Genomic DNA, 21482 nt, shown 5'->3' with positions numbered 1-21482 from the left:
TGCTGTAAACCTAAAACTGCTCTATAAAAATAAGTCTTATGAAGAAAAAAAATAAAAGAATATTGTACCGCTGACACTTAATTCCCAGCACTGGAAAAGATTTGCTAAAAATCTAATTAATATTAATTTTAGTAATACTAATTAGATTTGAAGAATTTATGAAAATTGATTAGGGGAGAAAAGCACTTGAAAGTAGGCAAAATATATCAAAAGACAAAAGAGGGAATACAATTTGTTATCAAGCATATGGGGACAAGTCCTGAAGACATAAAATATAAAGCAATGAGAAAGTTTTTAGATAATATATTGATAAATGGGCAGTGAAAATAAGAACTCTCACTTGGGTCACCGTATCTATTCTGGAAAACAATCTCACAATAGGTAGAAAGTACTTAAATGTTCATACTCTTAGAAACAATAATTCCATTTCTGAATTTAACACTAAGAAAATGGTTATCAACAGTGAAATCGGAGGTATTAATTTGTGTTTTGTTCTCAAGGCAATAGGTAAATTCCTTTCCCCTATTCCAAACCTTTGAAGTCCTTAGCCTCAGGGTCTTTTGTGTTATTTTAGGACCAGTAATTAGAAGACAATCCCCTCAGCTGGCTTCTGTTTGAGAAATCCCAGGCCCAAAGAGAGTAACCAGAGAGAGTGGGGATGAAAGGAATGAGGAGGAGTTTGAGGAGGAGGAAACTGGAGGGAAAGAAGGGGATTAGAGGATTCACCCAGACCAAGATCAATACCCTCAGCCCCACAGGGAGGTGAGCAGGTAATGGAGAGACAATGACGGTAAGAACTTTGTTTTGGAAAGTTCTAGAGAAGATCCTATTACCCAATAGTCTCTCTAACTTGGCCTTCAAAAGAACCTTCCAGGCTTAACATAAACAAGCATGTCAATGACAAGCAGTGTAGGCAGAAGACTAGAAAGGCCTTTCCTAATAAGGTTCTGGACTATATGAAGCTATCCAAGGATTGGGGGAAGGAGGAGGTGTACAGCAGAATAACAACCGACTAAATTAGGTGAGGACACAACACAGATTAATTTTAGTAAAATGGGAATATGATATTTCATAGGTACAACCTATAGAATAAGACTCATGCCTACTGTATTTATAATCAAAAATATAATAACCCTGGGGGTAAACTATGCTGTGTCCACATAAGGAACTATCATACAGCTGTTAAAAATATTTATACTAATTCTTATGTTACAATGAATTACAAAATTATCATAGTATAAAATTAGTGGGCCAAACATTCTAATTGATTTTGTCTTACTGAGAATTTAAAAGAAATAATACATACTCAAATAGGAATTCAAGTGTTGTACATACTAACTTAAGATCAAAATGCCAGTTCTGAAACTGATGTCACAACTGCATGTGCAGTAGTACTACGTATCAAAAACAATTGTAACAGTGCACAAACAACACCTTTTTTAAAATCTAAATATATATGATCACATACACACATACCTATGATCCCAGTAGAACATGAGTTCCATGAGGGCAGGGTTTTTCCTCTATTTGCCAACTAAGTACCTGGCACATAGGAGTTCAATAAATACTTGCTGAACAAGTATAAAACCCACCTTGAGGGGTAGGGAGCAACAAAAGGAAAATATTCCAAAATGATACATCAGCATTGTCTTTTAGTGATGGAAATTTAGAGGGGTTGTTTTGGTTTCTATTTTTCCCTGTCCTCTAAGATGTCTCTGCGTATACATACCTTCTATAATGGAAAAAAACAATTAGGAAGCAGTCCACTTTAAATGCATTAAGAATTTCCTATATTTTCAAAACATCTCTGTAGAGTTCTATAGCAGCTCTAGAGTACACTTAGCTGGAAATTTAAATAAAGGAAGCAGATTTAAGTTATCTGGAGTGGCTAGGAAGTAGAAAAAGCACACTAAGGCTTTTCCCCCCTTGTAGGTTAATCAATATACAAAACTAAACTTCCTCAAAGAACTTTTAATGTACCATAATTAAAGCCCCTAATACTCAACTTTTGTAAACCTTTCAACCACAGTAACTGTTCTAGAAGCAAACTACTGATTTAAAATATTCTGACCATGCCCAAAATCATAAGAGGCAGTGACTGAACTCTCTGCTAACCTCTCAACAAAGGCTGGAAGTGAAAAAACTTTGCAATATACCAACCATGACTTTTAAACTTCTGTTCAGAATAATCAAATGCATTAATGATCAGTTTCCAAGATTTAGCTGAAAGTAAATGTTGGCATTTGAGAGCCAAACATTCTAACTGATTTTCTCTGAGAATTAAAAAGAAATAATACATACTCAAGTAGGAATTCAAGTGTTGTACATACTAACTTAAGAGCAAAATGTTAGTTCTGAAACTGATGTCATAACTGCATGTGCAGTGGTAAAAAGCCAAAACCAATTATGATAACAGTGCACAAATACTTATTATTTTTATCTAAATAGTACTTTATCTAAAATTTCAAATTTTTAACATGAGAAATACCTTTTTCTATGAGGTAAGTCAAGCAAATTATGCCACCTTAATAGCATAATCACAGCTATATTAACACACACACACCAATTATGACTATAAACAGTATTTGTTGGTTTTGATCTAAAAACCTCAAAATTTTTTTAAATTTATTTTTTTAATTTTATTTTTTATACAGCAGGTTCTTATTAGTTATCTATTTTATACATATTAGTGTATATATGTCAATCCCAATCTCCCAATTCATCCACCCTCAAACCCCCCCACCACTTTCCCCCCTTGGTGTCCATATGTTTGTTCTCTACATCTGTGTCTCTATTTCTGCCCTGCAAACCGGTTCGTCTGTACCATTTTTCTAGATTCCACATATATGCGTTAATATACAATATTTGTTTTTCTCTTTCTGACTTACTTCACTCTGTTATGACAGTCTCTAGATCCATCCACGTCTCTACAAATGACCCAATTTCGTTCCCTTTTACGGCTGAGTAATATTCCATTGTATATATGTACCACATCTTCTTTATCCATTTGTCTGTCGATGGGCATTTAGGTTGCTTCCATGACCTGGCTACTGTAAATAGTGCTTCAATGAACATTGGGGTACATGTGTCTTTTTGAACTATGGTTTACCCTGGGTATATGCCCAGTAGTGGGATTGCTGGGTCATAAGGTAATTCTATTTTTAGTTTTTTAAGGAACCTCCATACTGTTCTCCATAGTGGCTGTATCAATTTACATTCCCACCAACAGTGCAAGAGGGTTCCCTTTTCTCCACACCCTCTCCAGCATTTGTTGTTTGTAGATTTTCTGACGATGCTCATTCTAACTGGTGCGAGGTGACACCTCACTGTAGTTTTGATTTGCATTTCTCTAATAATTAGCGATGTTGAGCAGCTTTTCATGTGCTTCTTGGCCATCTGTATGTCTTCTTTAGAGAAATGTCTATTTAGGTCTTCTGCCCATTTTTTGAGTGTGTTGTTTGTTTTTTTAATATTGAGCTGCATGAGCTGTTTATATATTTTGGAGATTGTTCCTTTGTTGATTCGTTTGCAAATATTTTCTCTCATTCTGAGGGCTGTCTTTTCATCTTGTTTGTAGTCTCCTTTGCTTTGCAAAAGCTTTTAAGTTTCATTAGGTCCTATTTGTTTATTTTTGTTTTTCTTTCCCTTACTCTAGGAGGTGGGTCAAAAAGGATCTTGCTGTGATTTATGTCAAAGAGTGCTCTTCCTATGTTTTCCTCTAAGAGTTTTATAGTGTCTGGTCTTACATTTAGGCCTCTAATCCATTTTGAGTTTATTTTTGTATATGGTGCTAGGGAGTGTTCTAATTTCATTCTTTTACATGTAGCTGTCCAGTTTTCCCAGCACCACTTATTGAAGAGACTGTCTTTTCTCCATTGTATATCCTTGCCTCTTCTGTCACAGATTAGTTGACCATAGGTGTGTGGGTTTATCTCTGGGCTTTCTATCCTGTTCCATTGATCTATATTTCTGTTTTTGTGCCAGTACCATATTGTCTTGATTACTGTTGCTTTGTAGTATAGTCTGAAGTCAGGGAGTCTGATTCCTCCAGCTCCGTTTTTTTCCCTCAAGATTGCTTTGGCTATTTGGGGTCTTTTATCTCCACACAAATTTTAAGATTTTTTGTTCTAGTTCTGTAAAAAATGCCACTGGTAATTTGACAGGGACTGCACTGACTCTGTAGATTGCTTTGGGTAGTATAGTCATCTTTACAATATTGATTCTTCTAATTCAAGAACATGGTATATCTCTCCATCTGTTTGTGTCATCATTGATTTCTTCCATCAGTGTCTTATAGTTTTCTGAGTACAGATCTTTTACCTCCTCAGGTAGGTTTATTCCTAGGTATTTTATTCTTTGTGTTGCAATGGTGAATGGGATTGTTTCCTTAATTTCTCTTTCTGATCTTTCGTTGTTAGTGTATAGGAATGCAAGAGATTTCTGTGCATTCATTTTGTATACTGCAACTTTACCAAATCCATTGATTAGCTCTAGTAGTTTTCTGGTGGCATCTTTAGGATTCTCTATGTATAGTACCATGTCATTTGCAAACAGTGACAGTTTTACTTCTTCTTTTCCAATTTGTATTCCTTTTATTCCTTTTTATTCTCTGACTGCTGTGGCTAGGACTTCCAAAACTATGTTGAATAATAGTGGCGAGAGTGGACATCCTTGTCTTGTTCCTGATCTTACAGGAAATGCTTTCAGTTTTTCACCATTGAGAATGATGTTTGCTGTGGGTTTGTTGTATATGGCCTTTATTATGTTGAGGTAGGTTCCCTCTATGCTCACTTTCTGAAGAGTTTTTATCATAAATGGGTGTTGAATTTTGTCAAAAGCTTTTTCTGCATCTATTGAGATGATCATATGGTTTTTCTTCTTCAATTTGTTAATATGGTATATCACATTGATTGATTTGCGTATATTGAAGAATCCTTGCATCCCTGGGATAAATCCCACTCGATCATTGTGTATGATCCTTTTAATGTGTTGTTGGAGTCTGTAAAAACCTCAAATTTTTGAATGGGAAAATGTTTTTGCTATGCAGTAAAACAGGCAAACTGTACCACCATACAGTATGATCACAACTATAAAAAGAAAAACACACAGAAATTATGTAACAATGCTTATCTCTGGATGAAGAGATACATTCCAGGTAATTTTTATTTCCTTTTTCCCTATAATTTACTAAGTTTTATAATGAGAATGTGTTACTTTTATAAAATTTTCTTATCTTTTTTTGTGTGTGATTATAAAAACTGTGGTAGAAATAAATGAAGCTTATAATTCAGATAATTGAGTCAAAATCAAATTAACATGTAGCTCTAAAAAATGACTATCAAAAGGTCCTTATACAAAAGGAAAATAGGTTTCTGGGGTTATTAAATTACCATATAGAGTTTGAAAAGTATTGTCTTGGCATCTCAAATATTTTACAACTTTATTAAAGCAGTTAGCTACATTTTCAGTAATCTTTTCATCCTTATTTATTGTACAGGAACAGCTAGTCAAAAAATTAACTATTTTGGAAAAACAACGCAAGTAAGTTGTTGAACTATAAATAATGTCTCTTTCTAGGAGCAAAAGACACCAAAAATCAATGAAAACTATTTCTCGACATCATGAAAACAGGAATATGGGCACTAAATTGGTCAACCAGGTTAAGGAGCCACAGTGGCCAGTAATGATCAAAGAATATAAATAAAGCAGCAAGTTTACACGTTCAATATATATCCAAACATGCATTAGCAGTTTATTTGAAATAGACAAAAGTGTTTACAAGTATTTCAAAATATTTGCCAAAAAAACTGACTTCTAACATTCTCTTGGCAACAACTAAAGTACCCAAAGAATAAGACCATAAGAAATATTTCTGATACAGACATGCTGGAAAACAACAAAAGATAAAATTTTAAAGAACTGGATGCCAATTTTCATAATAATCAGGTATTTAAAGCACCACAAACCAAAAAGAAAAGACTTTAAAAACCCAAATTTCAGTACTTCCCTGGTGGTCCAGTGGGTAAGACTCCGCGCTCCCAATGCAGGGGGCTCGGGTCCAATCCCTGGTCAGGGAACTAGATTCCCCATACATGTCGCAACTAAGACCCAGGGCAGCCTAAATAAATAAATAAATATTAAAAAAAAAAAAGAAAAAACACCAAATTTCTATGTTCAGCAACAGCAAAAGAATTATGGTTTGCAAAGGGTACTAATGAAAGAAACCACAAAAAGGAAGGTGCTAAGATATCTTTTAAAAGGAAGTAGTAAACTTAATTTACTGCAGCATCAGCTCTCTTACAACATTTTATTTTAACAGAATAGTCTAGGTCAGTGGTGGCCAACAGAAACATAATGTGAACCACACATGCAATTTTAAATTTTCAGGCAGCCACATTAAAAAAAGTAAAAAGAAACAGATGAAAATAATAATATATTTACCCAATACATCCAAACATTATCATTTTAACATGTAATCAATTTTTTAATTGGAATATTTTTACTTTAAAAAAAATACTAAGTCTTCAAAGTCCAATGTGTCTTTTTTATACACAGTGTGTCTTAATCTGGATGCTAAATTTTCATCAGAAAAAACTTAGAAAACACTAATTATGAATAATTTTGATACTAAGATTCATAGAAGTTATCTGTATTTATAGCAAATTCATGGCAGTTCATGTCACCTGTTTTCCTGTAAGGCTTAAAAAGAAAAAAGCTGCATCATATCCCCAAAAGCAGCAACAGACAGAATGTAAAAGGACAGAAAATAAATTAATTTTAAAAGAGTACTGCTGCCAAGATATAGAGAACAAATGTATGGACACCAAGGGGGGAAAGTGGTGGGGGTGGTGGTGGGATGAACTGGGAGATTGGAATTCATGTGTATACACTAATATGTATAAAATAGATGACTAATAAGAACCTGCTGTATAAAAAATAAATAAAATTAAATTAAAAAATTAAATAAAAAAAAAAAGATTACTGCCGCCAGAGAAGATGTGAGAGGGAGAAGGGATGGTAGCCCCACTGCAGTGAGAAGGGTGCCTGAGGGACACCAGTCCAGAGGAGCTAAGAGAATGGCTACTCTGAACTGTTTGTACTCTCAACACCCTGACACCAATGGCATGGTGTTTTTCATGCCACCAACAAATTTTTCAGCTCTCTGGTCCCCAACTGGGTGTCCTACGGATTCAATTCATTTCTGACACTAACCACCTGGAGTAAGCATGGACTCCGCAGATTAAGGGCTCAGTCCTACAACAGTGTCTCCACTTCAGATGCTTGCAAGTCCCAGGTTGCCACCTATACTTCTGACCAACGAACAATAAATCCGGGGTTTCCATGACCCCCTCCTCAGGTGTGACAACTTGCCAGAGTGGCTCAAAGAACTCAGGAACAGCCAAATGGAAGAGATGCATAGGGCAAGGTATAGGAGGAGGAGGGCCACAGAGCTTCCATGCCCTCCCTCTCTGGTGTACCCCCTCCTAGCACCTTGAAGTGCTCATGAACCCAGAAGCTCTCTAACCCCTGTTGATTAGGGGTTTTTATGGAGGTTTTACTACATATGCTTGGTTGAGTAAATCACTGGCCATCAGTGAGTAGCTCAATCTCCAGCTCCTCTTCCCCTCCTCCCACAGAGGTGGAGGTGGGAATAATGCTGAAAGCTACAACCCTCTAATCATGGCAGGGTCTTTCTGGTGACCAGCCCCTACCCTGAAGCCATCTAAGGGCCAGCCAGTCAAGAGTCACCTCATTAGAGCAAAAGATACTCCCATCCCTCTGGAACTTCCAAGGCATTTAGGAGCTCTGTCAGGAATCAGGGGTAAAAATCACATAAATTATTTCTAGATTATGCCAATTCATACATACATTTAGGATAATGAGAAGCAAGTCTGTCACTCTCAGAGAAGTGGGGTGTACATATATGGAAAAGGGGGAAAGCTAGAATGAACTCTGTGTTGAATGAGCATTAGAGATATCAACGTGAACTCATGGTTTTCAATAGATACAGATGTATACACACACAAAGAGGCAAAAACACATGCATACACATAAATATTTCCTAACTCTTCACTAGAAGAGTCTGGAAACAGCGATGCCCCAGGGGCCTTGTGCACACTTGACCCCCAGATCTCATTTTCTGAATTCTGTTCTACCATAAAAGGAACCAGCCTCCTTGGAGAAATGGCTGGTCCACTGCTGGGATGCAGAAAGAGGAAGAAGAACCTGGAATATCTTGTACAAAAAGTAAGATTATTATCAAAAAATGATTAAGATCATGTTAATTAAAAGGACACAGGAAGCAGCTTCTGGCCAGATGTGGGACAACTGCTATGTTTGAAAGTATTTCACAGTAAAAAGTTTTTTAAAAAGTATTACTATATCTGTCCATCATGTGAAGAGGGAAAAAATTATATTGTGTAACATTTAGTTAAGTACTGGTTGTTAAAGAAGTCATCTTTAGTCACTGTAGAGGGTAAGGATGATAGATGTTTAAAATATTAAACTAATAAGGTATTCAAACCAAGTGAATACTCAGTAAGATCTATGAAAGCCTGTAAGGGTGGTATTTATGGGAAGTATGGCAGTTTCACTTCTGTCCTTATAAGAGGAATGGAAAACAGTCAAGATTCTCAGCACAGAAATCAAAGCTATGCTTTAGCCATAAGATGCTCACCAGCAAAATATCACTAACCCTCCCCTCTCCACTTATGTTCAAGAAAAAAAAATCTGTAGAGACATAAGAAACTACTGGTACAAATGCAACACAGACAGTTTGTTCATGAAAAGTAAAATCTAAACTAGCACCTCTATGTAGTAGAGTGCTTGGTTAGGCAGAACCAATATCTAAATTGAGAGTCTAATATTTAAAAATTGCTGGTGGTTTTTTTTTTTTTTTTGTCCAGGCAAAAAAGAGCAATGTACCTTGGAGTCGTCATCTTTTTTCTGGAAGAACCACTCGAGTGGACCTTCTCAGTTTGTAGCTGAAGCAAATTCTCTGGACCAAGAGAAAGGGTACACAGCAGACTCTATTCTGACTTGATAAAAGCTATCCCTATGAATAATATTAAATAGTCCTGAAATAAGATAAAGTGTGTAGAAAGTATGCAAAAAAAGGCCAGAAAGTGTTCTGGTAAGCAACTAAGACTCCAAGGCGTTCCCTTTTAAGTTTACTGTTATTAGAAATTATCCGACTGACTTAAATGGCCCTGAATGAGGTCCACTGGCAGTAAAGTTTCCCCCATGTTATACATACACAATGACGCAACTTACCGTGAAATAAAGGAGAATGAAAATCTAACCCTATGCCTGGGGATGAAAGAGGGAGGGGCGATTTGCACAGTGTGTAGCTGAAGCTGAAAACCCTTAGAGGCCCAGCTACTCTAACCACAACAGTAATATTCTGTAAATCTGTCATATTTTGAGGTGACATCTTGTGTGCCCCAAGTATGGTTACCCCTGGTGTAATGGTGTAGGATTGTCTGACTTCAAAGAACCATTTTAGCCTAAACAATATCCAGGAATCCAGGCCTATGGGATGATATGCTTATTATTCTGTGCTGGTGGGTAGGTATATAAGCAAATACCACTAATGCACTTTAAGAGTATTACCAAACTTAATACAAAGTCTTGCTACTTGGAGAAGAAAACTTCACTTACCTGGAAATCTTACTGGAGATGAGGTAACATCTTATTTCCATAACAATGCTGAATAAATTAAACGTTCCAGAGGATTTCAAAACATAATTATGTAAGTTATACAAGATTTCTATTTGGAGTTCATAGAAACAAGAGAGCCAAATACTTCTCAATAATATATATAAAATGTCAAAGTAAACAGTGAAGAGACGGAAAAAAAAGAGGTAAGATTAAAAAAAAAAATCGGGAAAAAAGTCAATTCATACTGTCAGTATCAAGAACTAAAGCTACAAACTATAACCTCAATCTCCAAAGTAAATAAAACTAAGTCCTATGGAAATTATATAATAGCAATTAACATGTTGATCTATTCATTGTAGATCCAATATCCTTAAGTCTGCTTTCCTGGTGAGTAAAAGGTAGCCTTGATACAATTTTAGGAATTTATAAGTCTAATTAATTATTACTAACAATGTAAAACTTGAAAATGAGCAATCTGTATACACAGAAGTCATCTAAAGACCACTGACCAAAATCCGTACTACTAACACTATAACATTTCAATTTGTCTCTATTAGGTAGAAATTTGATACACATAGAACACTAGAAATAATATTCCTTCTCCTTAAAGATTTAAGTCTAAACAGAACGTTCTAGGGACCTCCCTGGTGGTCCGGTGGTTAAGACTTCACGCTTCCACTGCAGGGGGTGCGGGTTCCATCCCTGGTCGGGGAACTAGGATCCTGCACGTTGAGCGGCCAAATAAATAAATACATAAAATAAATAAACAGAACGTTCTATATCATAACCAATGTAAATAGCATCTAAAAAACCTTGGACACGCCAAGAAGTTAATAAAACAAACACGCCATCTCCCTCCTTACAGCATCTATATATGTACACTGGCTAAAAGGCCACTGAAGTGGAGAGTTATTTCATGAACTCAAAGTATAAAAGGTACATGTTGCTCAACGACAAATTATAATTGCTAAACAGAGCAAAAGGACTTAGAATTCCACTAGAACTCAAACTTCTTCCTGGTTTAACTGAAGTATTTTGCAGTGGAAAAAACAAGGACTCAGCCCATGTGATCTTAAACAAGTTATTAAACCTGAGTTAGCTTCCTCAAATATAAAAGTAAGAACATATCTGCCTTGTACTGTTGTTGTGAGAATAACAAAAAATATGATATGGTCATAGCACTGTGCCTGTCACAAGAAAAAAAAGTCCTATTAGGTAGGTATTGGTAATTATTAATACTTTTCAGATTAATTAGCAAGGAACACTCTTCAAAAAGACAAGGGCTAGGGCTTCCCTGGTGGCCCAGTGGTTAAGAATCCGCCTGCCATTGCAGGGGACATGGGTTCAAGCCCTGGTCCAGGAAGATCCCACATGCCGTGGAGCAACTAAGCCTGTGCACCACAACTACTGAGCCTGAGCTCTAGAGCCCGCGAGCCACAACTACTGAAGCCTGCGAGCCACAACTACTGAAGCCCGCGCGCCTAGAGACTGTGCTCCCCAACAAGAGAAGGCACTGCAATGAGAAGTCCGCACACCGCAACGAAGAGTAGTCCCCGCTCGCCTCAACTAGACAAAGCCTGCGCATAGCAACGAAGACCCAACGCAGCCAAAAATAATAAATAAACAAATAAACAAATTTTTTTTAAAAAGACAAGGGCTGAAGAAAGTATATGCAGTTATTTAGGCTTTTTGTCGTAAAAAAGTCCATTTTGACCACATCCTAGAAACAGTATAATAATTAAGAATCTTTCTCGTAATGGAGTTTCATTTGAGATCTGTTTCCTCAAGTGACACACAAAGATGGTCATTTTAGATGCTCCACTAATAAAGTATGTATCACTGGACTAATACGCAAAGGTAGCATTAATGCCAGGAGAGAAACAAACTGTTTAAGAATCAGCACGCACATCACTCCCAATGACTGAGTATTCTGGAAACTAGCTGATAAATGGCATATGAAGTATGAAAACTCTTTAGATTGAATTTAACCATTCATAAAGAATAACCAAAACTAAAACAGTAACTGGCTTAGAATAGACTCTTACGATAGATACTGAGGCAGAGAAAGCAGACAAAATATTATATTTCAATGCTTCAACTTTTTAAACCTTTCCTTGATCATCTATCCATGTCATCCTTGATCACGCCTTCCACTTACCCAATCTTTCTTGCCCCGTATTTGTTCAAACTTGTCTAAAGAAATGGCCTACTATTTTTGTCTCTACTTCTTAACCTCCCTCCGCCACTCTTTAAACCCACTGCAAAGTTTCCACTCTTCTGAAACTGTTAAGATCACCAAATATCTGGAGCAAATGTGACATAATGTTAATTTTTGTTAATTCTGCATGTATATGTGAGTTTGTGATAACATCCTTTGTATATCTTTTCCAAAAAAGGAAGTACTATTTTATTAATAGAGAGAGGATACATTTTTTAAAAATATTTAACACTTCAGTTATAAAAGCACCACACTATATGTTCTTTGTGGTGTGAATTATATCTCAATAAAGCTATTTCTTTCTTAAAGCACAACTTAACACACGATCTAGATACAGCACATTCCAACAGAACCTTCTGCCATGATGGAAATGTTCTATATGCGCCATCCAGTATGGTAGCCACACATGGCTTCTGACCACTTGAAATGTGACCAGTACAACTGAAGGATTAAGTTTAAATTTTTTATTTCATTTTAATTAATTTAAATTTAAATAGCCACCTAAGGCTTTATAGATAGAGAACTTTATTGGACAGTGACCAGCCCAGAAATCTAGGATATTAGCATAGACTTATACATCTACTTATGTGCTCCTCCCTTATGCAACCTCCCCTCTCGTGTAGGTAATCTTGAATGTTGTTGGTTAATGACTTAATAGCCAAATGCAATAAACAACTTCAACTGCCTAATCTCTACACTTTTTTTCTATGCCTTCTAACATCCATTATCCACAACTACTACTATGCAATTTGGACTTCTCTGCTATATTCCTTCCTGGAATTTTATTCCCTTGATATTACCATTCTCCTAATGTTCTACTTAGCCTAACCCCTGGGCTCCTTTTTCCTTTGCCCACCCATCAATTATTCCTATTTTGCCCTAGGCCCATTATTCTCCCCTGTCTCTTCCTCTACTTTTCTCTTCATATATATCCTCTCCTTAGATGATTCCATTTACTTCCATTATTTCAGCTATGACTAATATAAACAGCCTCTGTTTCTACCTCAGACCCATTCTTTGAGCTTCATGAATGTATCCAACAGTCTGGCTGAACTTCCTGGAGGTTTCACAAGTATCTCAAAGTCAACATGTCAAACTGAATACATCTTCATACCCCTTCCCCTCTCAAAAAAACAAAACTCCTATTCTTTCTTATTCCCTCCCTCAGTTGACAGAACCATCATCTATCCCCACCCACCCTCTTACCCATGCTTCATTTTTCCTCCAAACTCCACTTAATCACTAAACTCTGCATATTTTATCTACTAAATATTTAAAGATTCCAGTCCTCTATTACTGTCCTAGTTCAGGCCCTAGAAATCTCATACCCATACATAAAACTAAACTCTACATATCCCTCGTACTCCTTAAATCCATCCTCCACAATTACTACTATGCAAATCTGCCAAGTAACTTCTCTGCTTAAAATTCTCTCCACCACCTACAGCTGAGCATTTGTGTGGGAAGGGTGTGAGGACAGTTGGAAGACCATGTAAATATGATAATGTCTAGGAACTCTTCAGCATGTTAAAGAGATAATGTGTTGTATTTCCCAAACTTACCTTAATCCACAATGATCTACCAGTCCAAGTAAAAAGGATATCCACAAAGAGATGAATACAGTCGTCCACCAGGGACTGGTTCCAGGGATGCTCCCCAACCCCCACCCCATGGATACCGAAATCCACGGACATTCAAGTCTCTTCTATAAAACAGTGCTGTATTTGCATATAACTTATACACATCCTCCTGTATACTTTAAATCATCTCTAGATTATTTATAATACCTAACACAATGTGAATGCTAATATAAATAGTTGTAAACACGATGTAAGTGCTATGCACACAGTTGCTACAAGTGCAGCAAATTCAACTTTTGCTTTTTGGAACTTCCTGGCATTTCTTTTTCCTGAATATTTTCTATCTACAGTTGGCTGAATCTGTGGATGCGGAACCTGCAGATATGGAGGGCGACTGCAATATCATGTTATTTAGCTCAAAACTATTAGCCATGAAGATGATCCTATCATTATCCCAAACAACCTGTTTACTTCTATCGACTAATAGAGAAAATGTGTACATCAATAATGATATGATTCACTAATTCACCTCACCTCTGTTTGGTTTATATATTAGTGTTTGATTAACACAAGACCATTCACCATGTACATAATGACCAAAACACAGATCATCTGTCACTGAGAAACTGAATCCTGCCTGCACAAAAGGCATCTACAGAAACAGTGATTTTACTTAACCCGAATATGACGACTATACCAAGTAGATTTCCAAACATTTTCTTAAATTATTCTTAAAGTCTTAAATTTCTTAAGATTTCTTAAATTCCAGGGAAAACTGTATTTGCTTGTGATGACAAACAGCTTATCTGATGATTCTTTTTTAAAAATCATTAAGCACATTAATGTAGCACAGCACATTTAACATGTCAATCTTGCAATGCCAAGACTCAAGTCACAACATCAAAAACTAAATTCTTAATGAACACCCTCCTGAAAAATCTAAATTAATACAAATTAAGGTGGACATTATACAATCAATTAAGTCAACCACAAAACCAAGCAAATACTAAAGTTTCTCCTCTTCTGTGGAACATATCAATAACCAATCTTTTTAAAGCCACACACAAAATTAAGCCTGCCACCTGTCAAAGGCATAATCCTCTTCCAAATAAAAACACTCTTAAGAAAAGCTTCTGGCAATTTCTCTTCAGTTTGAAAAACTACTGCCCTTCTTCTTAAGATTTAATAAAATCCCTAAACTGACAGAAAAGCTCTTAAAACCCAACTTTAAGAAGTTTAAAATAATTAATTTGTAACAAGTGATAACTTAGAGCCTTCAAAATGGATTTTTTTAAAAGCATCATCGTTTACATTTTTCAAAGTACCCTCACATAGTATTTCAGTTGCTTCTCAGCAATCCTGTGAAGATAGTATTTCAGTTGCTTCTCAGCAATCCTGTGAAGTCAGTAAGACATGTTACTAATAATTCAGTGTTACAGATTAAGTTCCTTACTCAGGGTCAGGTAATTGGGTAACAAAGTTTTCTGCCTTTGAGTTGGTTTCCGTTATACAGTGTTGTATTATACCAGAGTCAATCTCCAAATACAAGATTAGAGAATCTGCTGTGGACCAATGAAAGGCAAGGAATATGGATGAAACAACCCCGAGATCTACAACTATTTCTAACTTCATAACAGAAAAAAATGTAATATTTATCAAAGTATATTGAGCATCTATCGATACTTGTATCTTCAAAAAGCCCAAAGACTAGTAGAGTAGACAAAGAATGTAAATGATTTTTAATCAATGTGAAGAAAACTATAAGAATGATCCCAAGAGGAAAGATCCTAGTAAATTCGGGAAGCTAGTAATTCAGAAAGGCTGCCATTTGGGAAGGTGACAGGTCATGAAATTAGAAAGTTAGGCAGAGGACAGCTAAAGCTAAGGAATTTGAAAACACCGATGACACCATGTTCAACTCCAACATTTCTCCGATAAGTATGGTAGCCAAATTAAGAGTTCTGCTACATTTTTCAAGCATAAATGTAAACAAATCAAAATTTTCATCAGTACCCTCAAAAAGATAGCCTAAAAAAGATGCTGCATCATCACAGTTAATATTTATGTGCCAGGCTCTGTCCTAAATGTTTTTTATATATACTAATTCATTTAATCATCACAATTGTAAAATAAGTGCTCTTATTACATTCCATTTGACAGATGAAAAACTAGCACAGAAGTCTACCCAAGGTTACACAATCATTAGCTGAGCCAGGATCTGAATTGAAAGTCAGGCATTTTAAGTTCTTAATCACTGTGTTACACTGCAGAAAAATAGTGCCTTCTCCAAATTCAGGTCATGCTAAGTCTCACCTATTCCTGCACACTTGATTGACTTTTTTTTAACACGGGACCAAACAAAATGCAAGATGCTAAAAATAAGTAAATATAAAGAACTGGTACAGCAAAACCTGATAACTAATTATAGTGAATTTTTCCCTGGTATATGAACATTTTCAGAAATTTTAATTTGAACATGACCACTCTTGCTGTTTTTACAGCTTTATCTAAAAAATTTAGAAGTTACCAGAAAACACAAATAACAGGTTTAAGATGATTTCTGAAAATGAGAGCCCCGTTTTAGTTGAACGTTTCCACAGGGATTAACTAGGATGACTTCCAAATGACCAGGATCTTGCACTAGCATCCAAATGTCAAAGAGTGTACTGAGTCACCAGGCAACAGAAGATTCCCAATTTGTTTTACACAAAAACAATCTCTTGGGCATCCCTGGTGGCGCAGTGGCTAAGAATCTGCCTGCCAATGCAGGGGACACGGGTTCAAGCCCTGGTCTGGGAAGATCCCACATGCCACAGAGCAGCTAAGACCGTGTGCCACAACTGCTGAGCCTGCGCTCTAGAGCCCATGAGCCACAACTACTGAGCCTGTGCTCCAGAGCCCATGAACCACAACTACTGAGCCTGTGAGCCACAACTACTGAAGCCCACGTGCCTAGAGCCCGTGCTCTGCAACAAGAGAAGCCACCGCACCACAACAAAGAGCAGCCCCCATCACTGCAACCAGAGAAAGCCCGTGTGTAGCAATGAAAACCCAACGCAGCCATAAATCAATCATTCTATATTTAAAAAATGGTCATCAAAAAAAAAATCTTAAAAAAAAAAAACCAAAAAAAAAATCTCTCTTTCCAAGTTCTTACGCTAGAAACAACTGTGATACTAAAGGTAAATAAGAGAAAAGGAAAACATTTAAGTCCTTAAGACTAAGTAAGAACTAACTATATCATTTAAAAAAAAAAAAAAAAATCAACCTAAATGTAATTCTTTTTCCTGTACCATGAAGTTACTTCTTAAGGCAATAAATCTACATATATTTTAAATTAAATCTTACCTACCCAAAATTATCCTGTCCTTAATTCTATTCTGTCCTGTTTAGAAGGGACAAAGGATTACTTCGAACAAGTCACCAATCATTCTTTAATTTGCATAGCAGCTACCCTTGAGTTACCTGAATTCTGCCCATACTCCAACAAATCAGTGACTCGGAGAATTTAAAAACAAACAAGAAAAACTCCAAAGACTATTCCCTGAAATTTAGTTCCTGAAACTAAAAGTTACTGCAGGTTCCTAAAAACAAGAAATGTGGCACAAATTTTAAAAATACAGGTAAGAAAAATCCTCAATATTCAAATGGGAAGATACAGTTCAATGAATTATTTTAAGAACTATAGCAAAAAAATGTTATAGTTTCTTAACCACAGAACCACATCCAATTTCTGCAGCACTGATAAAACTTTTCATAAAACATTAATATCATATACTCATGATGAGACATGAGCCTTAACTTGCAAAAAGCCAGAGAAAAGTAGACAGTAAGTATTTTGGAGCTTAATCAAAATTTATGATTTGACCTCTCCTTTCAGGTAGGTCTGGAAACAATCTCGTCAATATTATCAAGTGAACTCAGTATTTAGAAGTAGCATGGGGAGAAAAGTGCTTAGAGTAAAACAACCATTCTTGAATCTCCATGTTTTCTTCAAGCAAACTATGCTATGTTTCTTTAAAACAAAAAACAAAAAAGAACCCTCCCTAAAAAAGCAATGTAAATTCTGCAAAGTCCAGCAATAACATTTTCTGACCAAGCCAACAGAGAAGTAAAATTAAAGCACAGCCTACCTAATAAAACCAGGTAAAGAAATTTTCATCTTAAAAGATCTGTTGTCTCTTAAAATCCTGTGGTATCAAAGTATTACCTATATATTATTTATTAAGAGTCAATATTTGTTTTACTAAGTAACTATGCATATTGTGACTCTAAAAATAAGCTTGATGTAAACAAATTTGACTTATATACCACACTCACCCATTCTCCACCCCAAAAAGCCTATTTATTTCTCCATTTGAAGTGATAAAATCAACACCCAAATCAGAAGTCTGGAATTTCCCATGGTTACAGGATAGGATTTCTCCAAAAATCTGACAGTAACTTCCACGCCAAAACAGAACTGCTTCATTTGAGATTTACTAATTAACCATCTACTGCACTACAAATGCTTTAACATTTCTCAAATTATTAGATCCTAACCAGTCTAATTTCCGTTCTTTATCAACCCAAGCAAGTCATTTACCTGCTGCATGACTTCAGGTTCTTTATTTATCAAATAAGCAGCTGGGAAGAATAACCTAAGATTTCTTCCAGTTTTAATATACAAGATTTTTAACTCAACAACTGAACACAATATTTCTCCAGTCCTCCTACAGAAATATATGCATATTAATAAATACACATTTAGTGAAAAAAGCTTTCCTTTTTTCCCAGTGATTTAGTAATCCCTTGGCTTGTCCTTCAGTTTATATCCAAACACAAAAACCCAAACACTAACCTACTGAATAGGTTATTAGGCAAAAGTTCTGGCCAAAAAATCATAAACACTGTCCAACTACTGCTATAAAGGATCCTGGAGCTAAGATAATCACATTTTAAAAACCAAAAAGAAAAACTGTAGAAGTACGGTCAAATGACATGTATGGAAGGTTCCAAACCAGGGCACCACTCAATGAACTAGGATTCATTTGGTTCTCCAGCCAAACCCTGAACTAACGTAAAAATAATATGGCAATATTATTGTAATATATGTAAAGATAGCAGATATTCTTTTGTTTAACCATGACCATGCCTAGGTAGAGAACAAAAATCAAAAAAGTCAACAGTTCTAGAAAAAACTGAGAAGCTTAGACAAAATTCTTATTCTGACATTAGACAAATTGAGGGTTTTTTCCCCACTGTATCATTAGTTTCAGGATAATAAACTATCAGAAAATTCCAAGTGACAAAAAAGGAAAACACACACATTACATCCATAAAGTGCTCAACATTTACTTGGGTCTAGTCTTAAGAGAGTAAGGTAACTAATTAAGGGGAAAAAAAAAAAAAACTGTTAAAAAAGCACCTATTCAAATATGAAACTACAGAAGAATAAAATCCAGGACCAGTAGCAAAAAGCACCCGAAGTACAAAAAAGAAACAGGTGTCTGCCTGTAAACCAAAAGAAATCAGACCTAAGTTTCTGAGTATGACTGACCAACCAGAATAAAGTTATAGTTTCACAATTTTTTTTAAAAAAAGGCCTGCTACCTTCCCAACTCTAAAACACTATAAAATTGAGTAGGTTTTATTTCACAGTGCCTTAGAAGTTCTATATCACTAACTATAAAACTTAAGAAATTACATTCCTAAAAAACCTGTCAGTTTTGAAGTTTACTTCCTTCCACATGTTAATTTCCCTTCACACTTGATATAGCCTTGGTCATTTGGAAGGTGACATTCAAACGGTTAAGTGTTAACATATTAGTTCATGGATAATAGATAAATTCCTAGATCATTCAGGTACTTTCATATCCTAATTCAGCTTGGTCCATTTTCTTGGCAAGAAGAATATGGATACTGGCATTTTTCATGTATAATGTAAGTGGCTTTTTCATTCAGTTCAACTCTGCTTCTTCCAATAACCTATGTATGTTCACTTCCCGGTGAGGACAACATTCAATCAAGCTGCTACAGGTCAAGCAACAAGTAGCCCAAACCCAGCTATTTAAACCTAGAATATCCTTGTCAACCAGGATGACACACCATGAAAATCATTTCATTTACACCATGAAAATCTCCCAGAGAGGTGAAAAAGGAAGCTTTGTGACTCCTCTGTACTCCTGGGAAAGTTTGGCTTAAAAACTTTTTACAACAAAATTAAAACAACGATAATGACATGACGACTCTCAAAGCACATATACAATTTTACATAAGCTCCTGTACTACCCACAGTATAGTGAATGGGCTGAAGACATACTAGTTTTAATTAACAACGCCAGATCACTGCTAGGTATCATAAGTTTTATGCATCATTAGGTGAAACAGTATCAAACACTTACTATAACTTTCTAGTCCCAAATTATCCAGAGAAGGAAGCCTTTCTTATAGTTTATTAGATGCCTGTGTGATCACCAACTAAGATACATCCAAAGGAAAGCCAGTCAGGAACAGGTCGTTCTTAATTTAAAAGGACAGCCTGATCTCAGGAACGGAAACACGCACCTAACACACAGGCAGCTCATCACTGCAGACCCCCTGAGGAGCACAAGTGCAAGAAGACTGTACTTTCCTAACCCAAAAACTTCCCCACTGATTCCGTTTCCTGCCAGACGAGTAAAACAATGACGAATAGGCGATGCGTTTGTATCAGGATGACTTTCATCACTCCTCCCTAGGAACAAATCTCTTTGGCTACCAATACTAACTCCTATCCTATCCAAACACCTAGGTGCATGCCCCAAATTCTGGTTTCTCTTCCAAAAGGTGGCCTCCCCTCATTTCGGAGCAAACAATCAGAGAAAGACATGCAAAGGGCGAACTCGGCAAACTGGCCGAACCGAGCCAAATCGGGAATCCAAACCACCGAGAAATAAAGAAGTAGGTGGGGCATACCTGCAGTTCACACCAGGCGACCTCCACGGTGGTTTCGGTGTCCAGACCTTTGTAGACCGTCTTAAAGGAGCCTCTGCCGATCTCGATGTCAAACTTGAGAAAGCGGCCATCATTGGACATTCCCACGGCCTTGGTCTCCAGCTCTTCGATGTCATCCTGCTGCTGGCTCCGTTCCTCCTGGGGTTCCTTGGCGCTGCCGCCGCCGCTGCCGCTTCTCGATGACGGGGGCTCCTCTTTGCTCCCCGCGTGGCCGGGCTGGGCAACCTGGCGGTCTCTGCCGGCGCTGCCCGGGGCCGAGGCAGCGGCTGGGCCCGCGGCGACCGGCTCCCCGGGGGCGGGGGAGGCGGCGGCGGCGGCGGCGGCGGGCGGCTGCTGGGCCACATGGGCGGCAGTGGGGGTCAGGGTCTCCTCGCGCTGGGGCTCTGGGGGGCTCCGCTGCGGGACCACAGCGGCCGCGCTCGTCTGGGGCAGCGGGAGGGGGAGGCCGGGCAGCTCCAGCGCCGTGGCGTTGGAGTCGCAGATGACGCTGCGGCGGAAGAAGCGGTGCTCCGTGGTGGTGGTCGCGGCCGCACCCCGGCTGTCCTTGTCCATGGTGTGGCGGCGACGCCGGTACTCCTCCGTCCTGCCGGCTCCGGCGTCGGCCGCCGCGGCACCCAGTTTCTCTCCCACTGAGGAGTCCGAACTGGAGCCATTCTTTGGGGGAGGCGCCGGCGGCGAGAGGAACAGGGAGCCCGGCGCGCTGCTCTGCTGGTCGGCGGCGCCGCCAGACATGGTGGGAGCGGGAGCGAGGCGGGCAGCTCGAATTCGCGGAAGAAGGGGGCCGGCCCGGGGCGGCGAGGCTGCGGGCCGACGGCCCCTCACTCGGCACTGACTCGGCGGCCCGAGCGGGAGGCGGGGCCGCGGGCCCGGTTGCGGCGGCCGCTGCGGCTCTCGAGGCGCGCTGGTCGGGGGCGGCGGCGGCGGGGCGGAGGCACGGGGGCTGGCGCCTCACGGGCCGCAGCCATCGTGCGGCAAGCGGCTGCCGGGCGGGCTAGAGCGGCGGGGGCGCGCGGTCATGGGGGCGGCGCGGCGGCCCGCACAGAGTCCAG

General features: G+C 38.1%; 1 protein-coding gene across 17 annotated transcripts in view; it reads right to left on the bottom strand.

The window, feature by feature from the left end:
- The window catches only part of WNK1 (WNK lysine deficient protein kinase 1), a 132651-nt gene extending 111393 nt beyond the window's left edge, over positions 1-21258 (bottom strand). For all 17 annotated transcript variants that reach the window (XM_061205984.1, XM_061205989.1, XM_061205991.1 and 14 more), the window contains exon 1: positions 20395-21258. In XM_061205984.1, the coding sequence (XP_061061967.1) occupies positions 20395-21165 (771 nt within the window). In that variant the 5' untranslated portion in view covers positions 21166-21258. The remainder of the gene's footprint in view (positions 1-20394) is intronic.
- Between the last annotated feature and the right edge of the window lie 224 nt (positions 21259-21482).

The sequence above is a fragment of the Eubalaena glacialis genome, chromosome 11, assembly GCF_028564815.1.
Source record: "Eubalaena glacialis isolate mEubGla1 chromosome 11, mEubGla1.1.hap2.+ XY, whole genome shotgun sequence".
NCBI classification, from domain to species: Eukaryota; Metazoa; Chordata; class Mammalia; order Artiodactyla; family Balaenidae; genus Eubalaena; species Eubalaena glacialis.
Note: the sequence above shows the minus strand (reverse complement) of the source record. Positions and strands in the feature narration are given on the sequence as shown.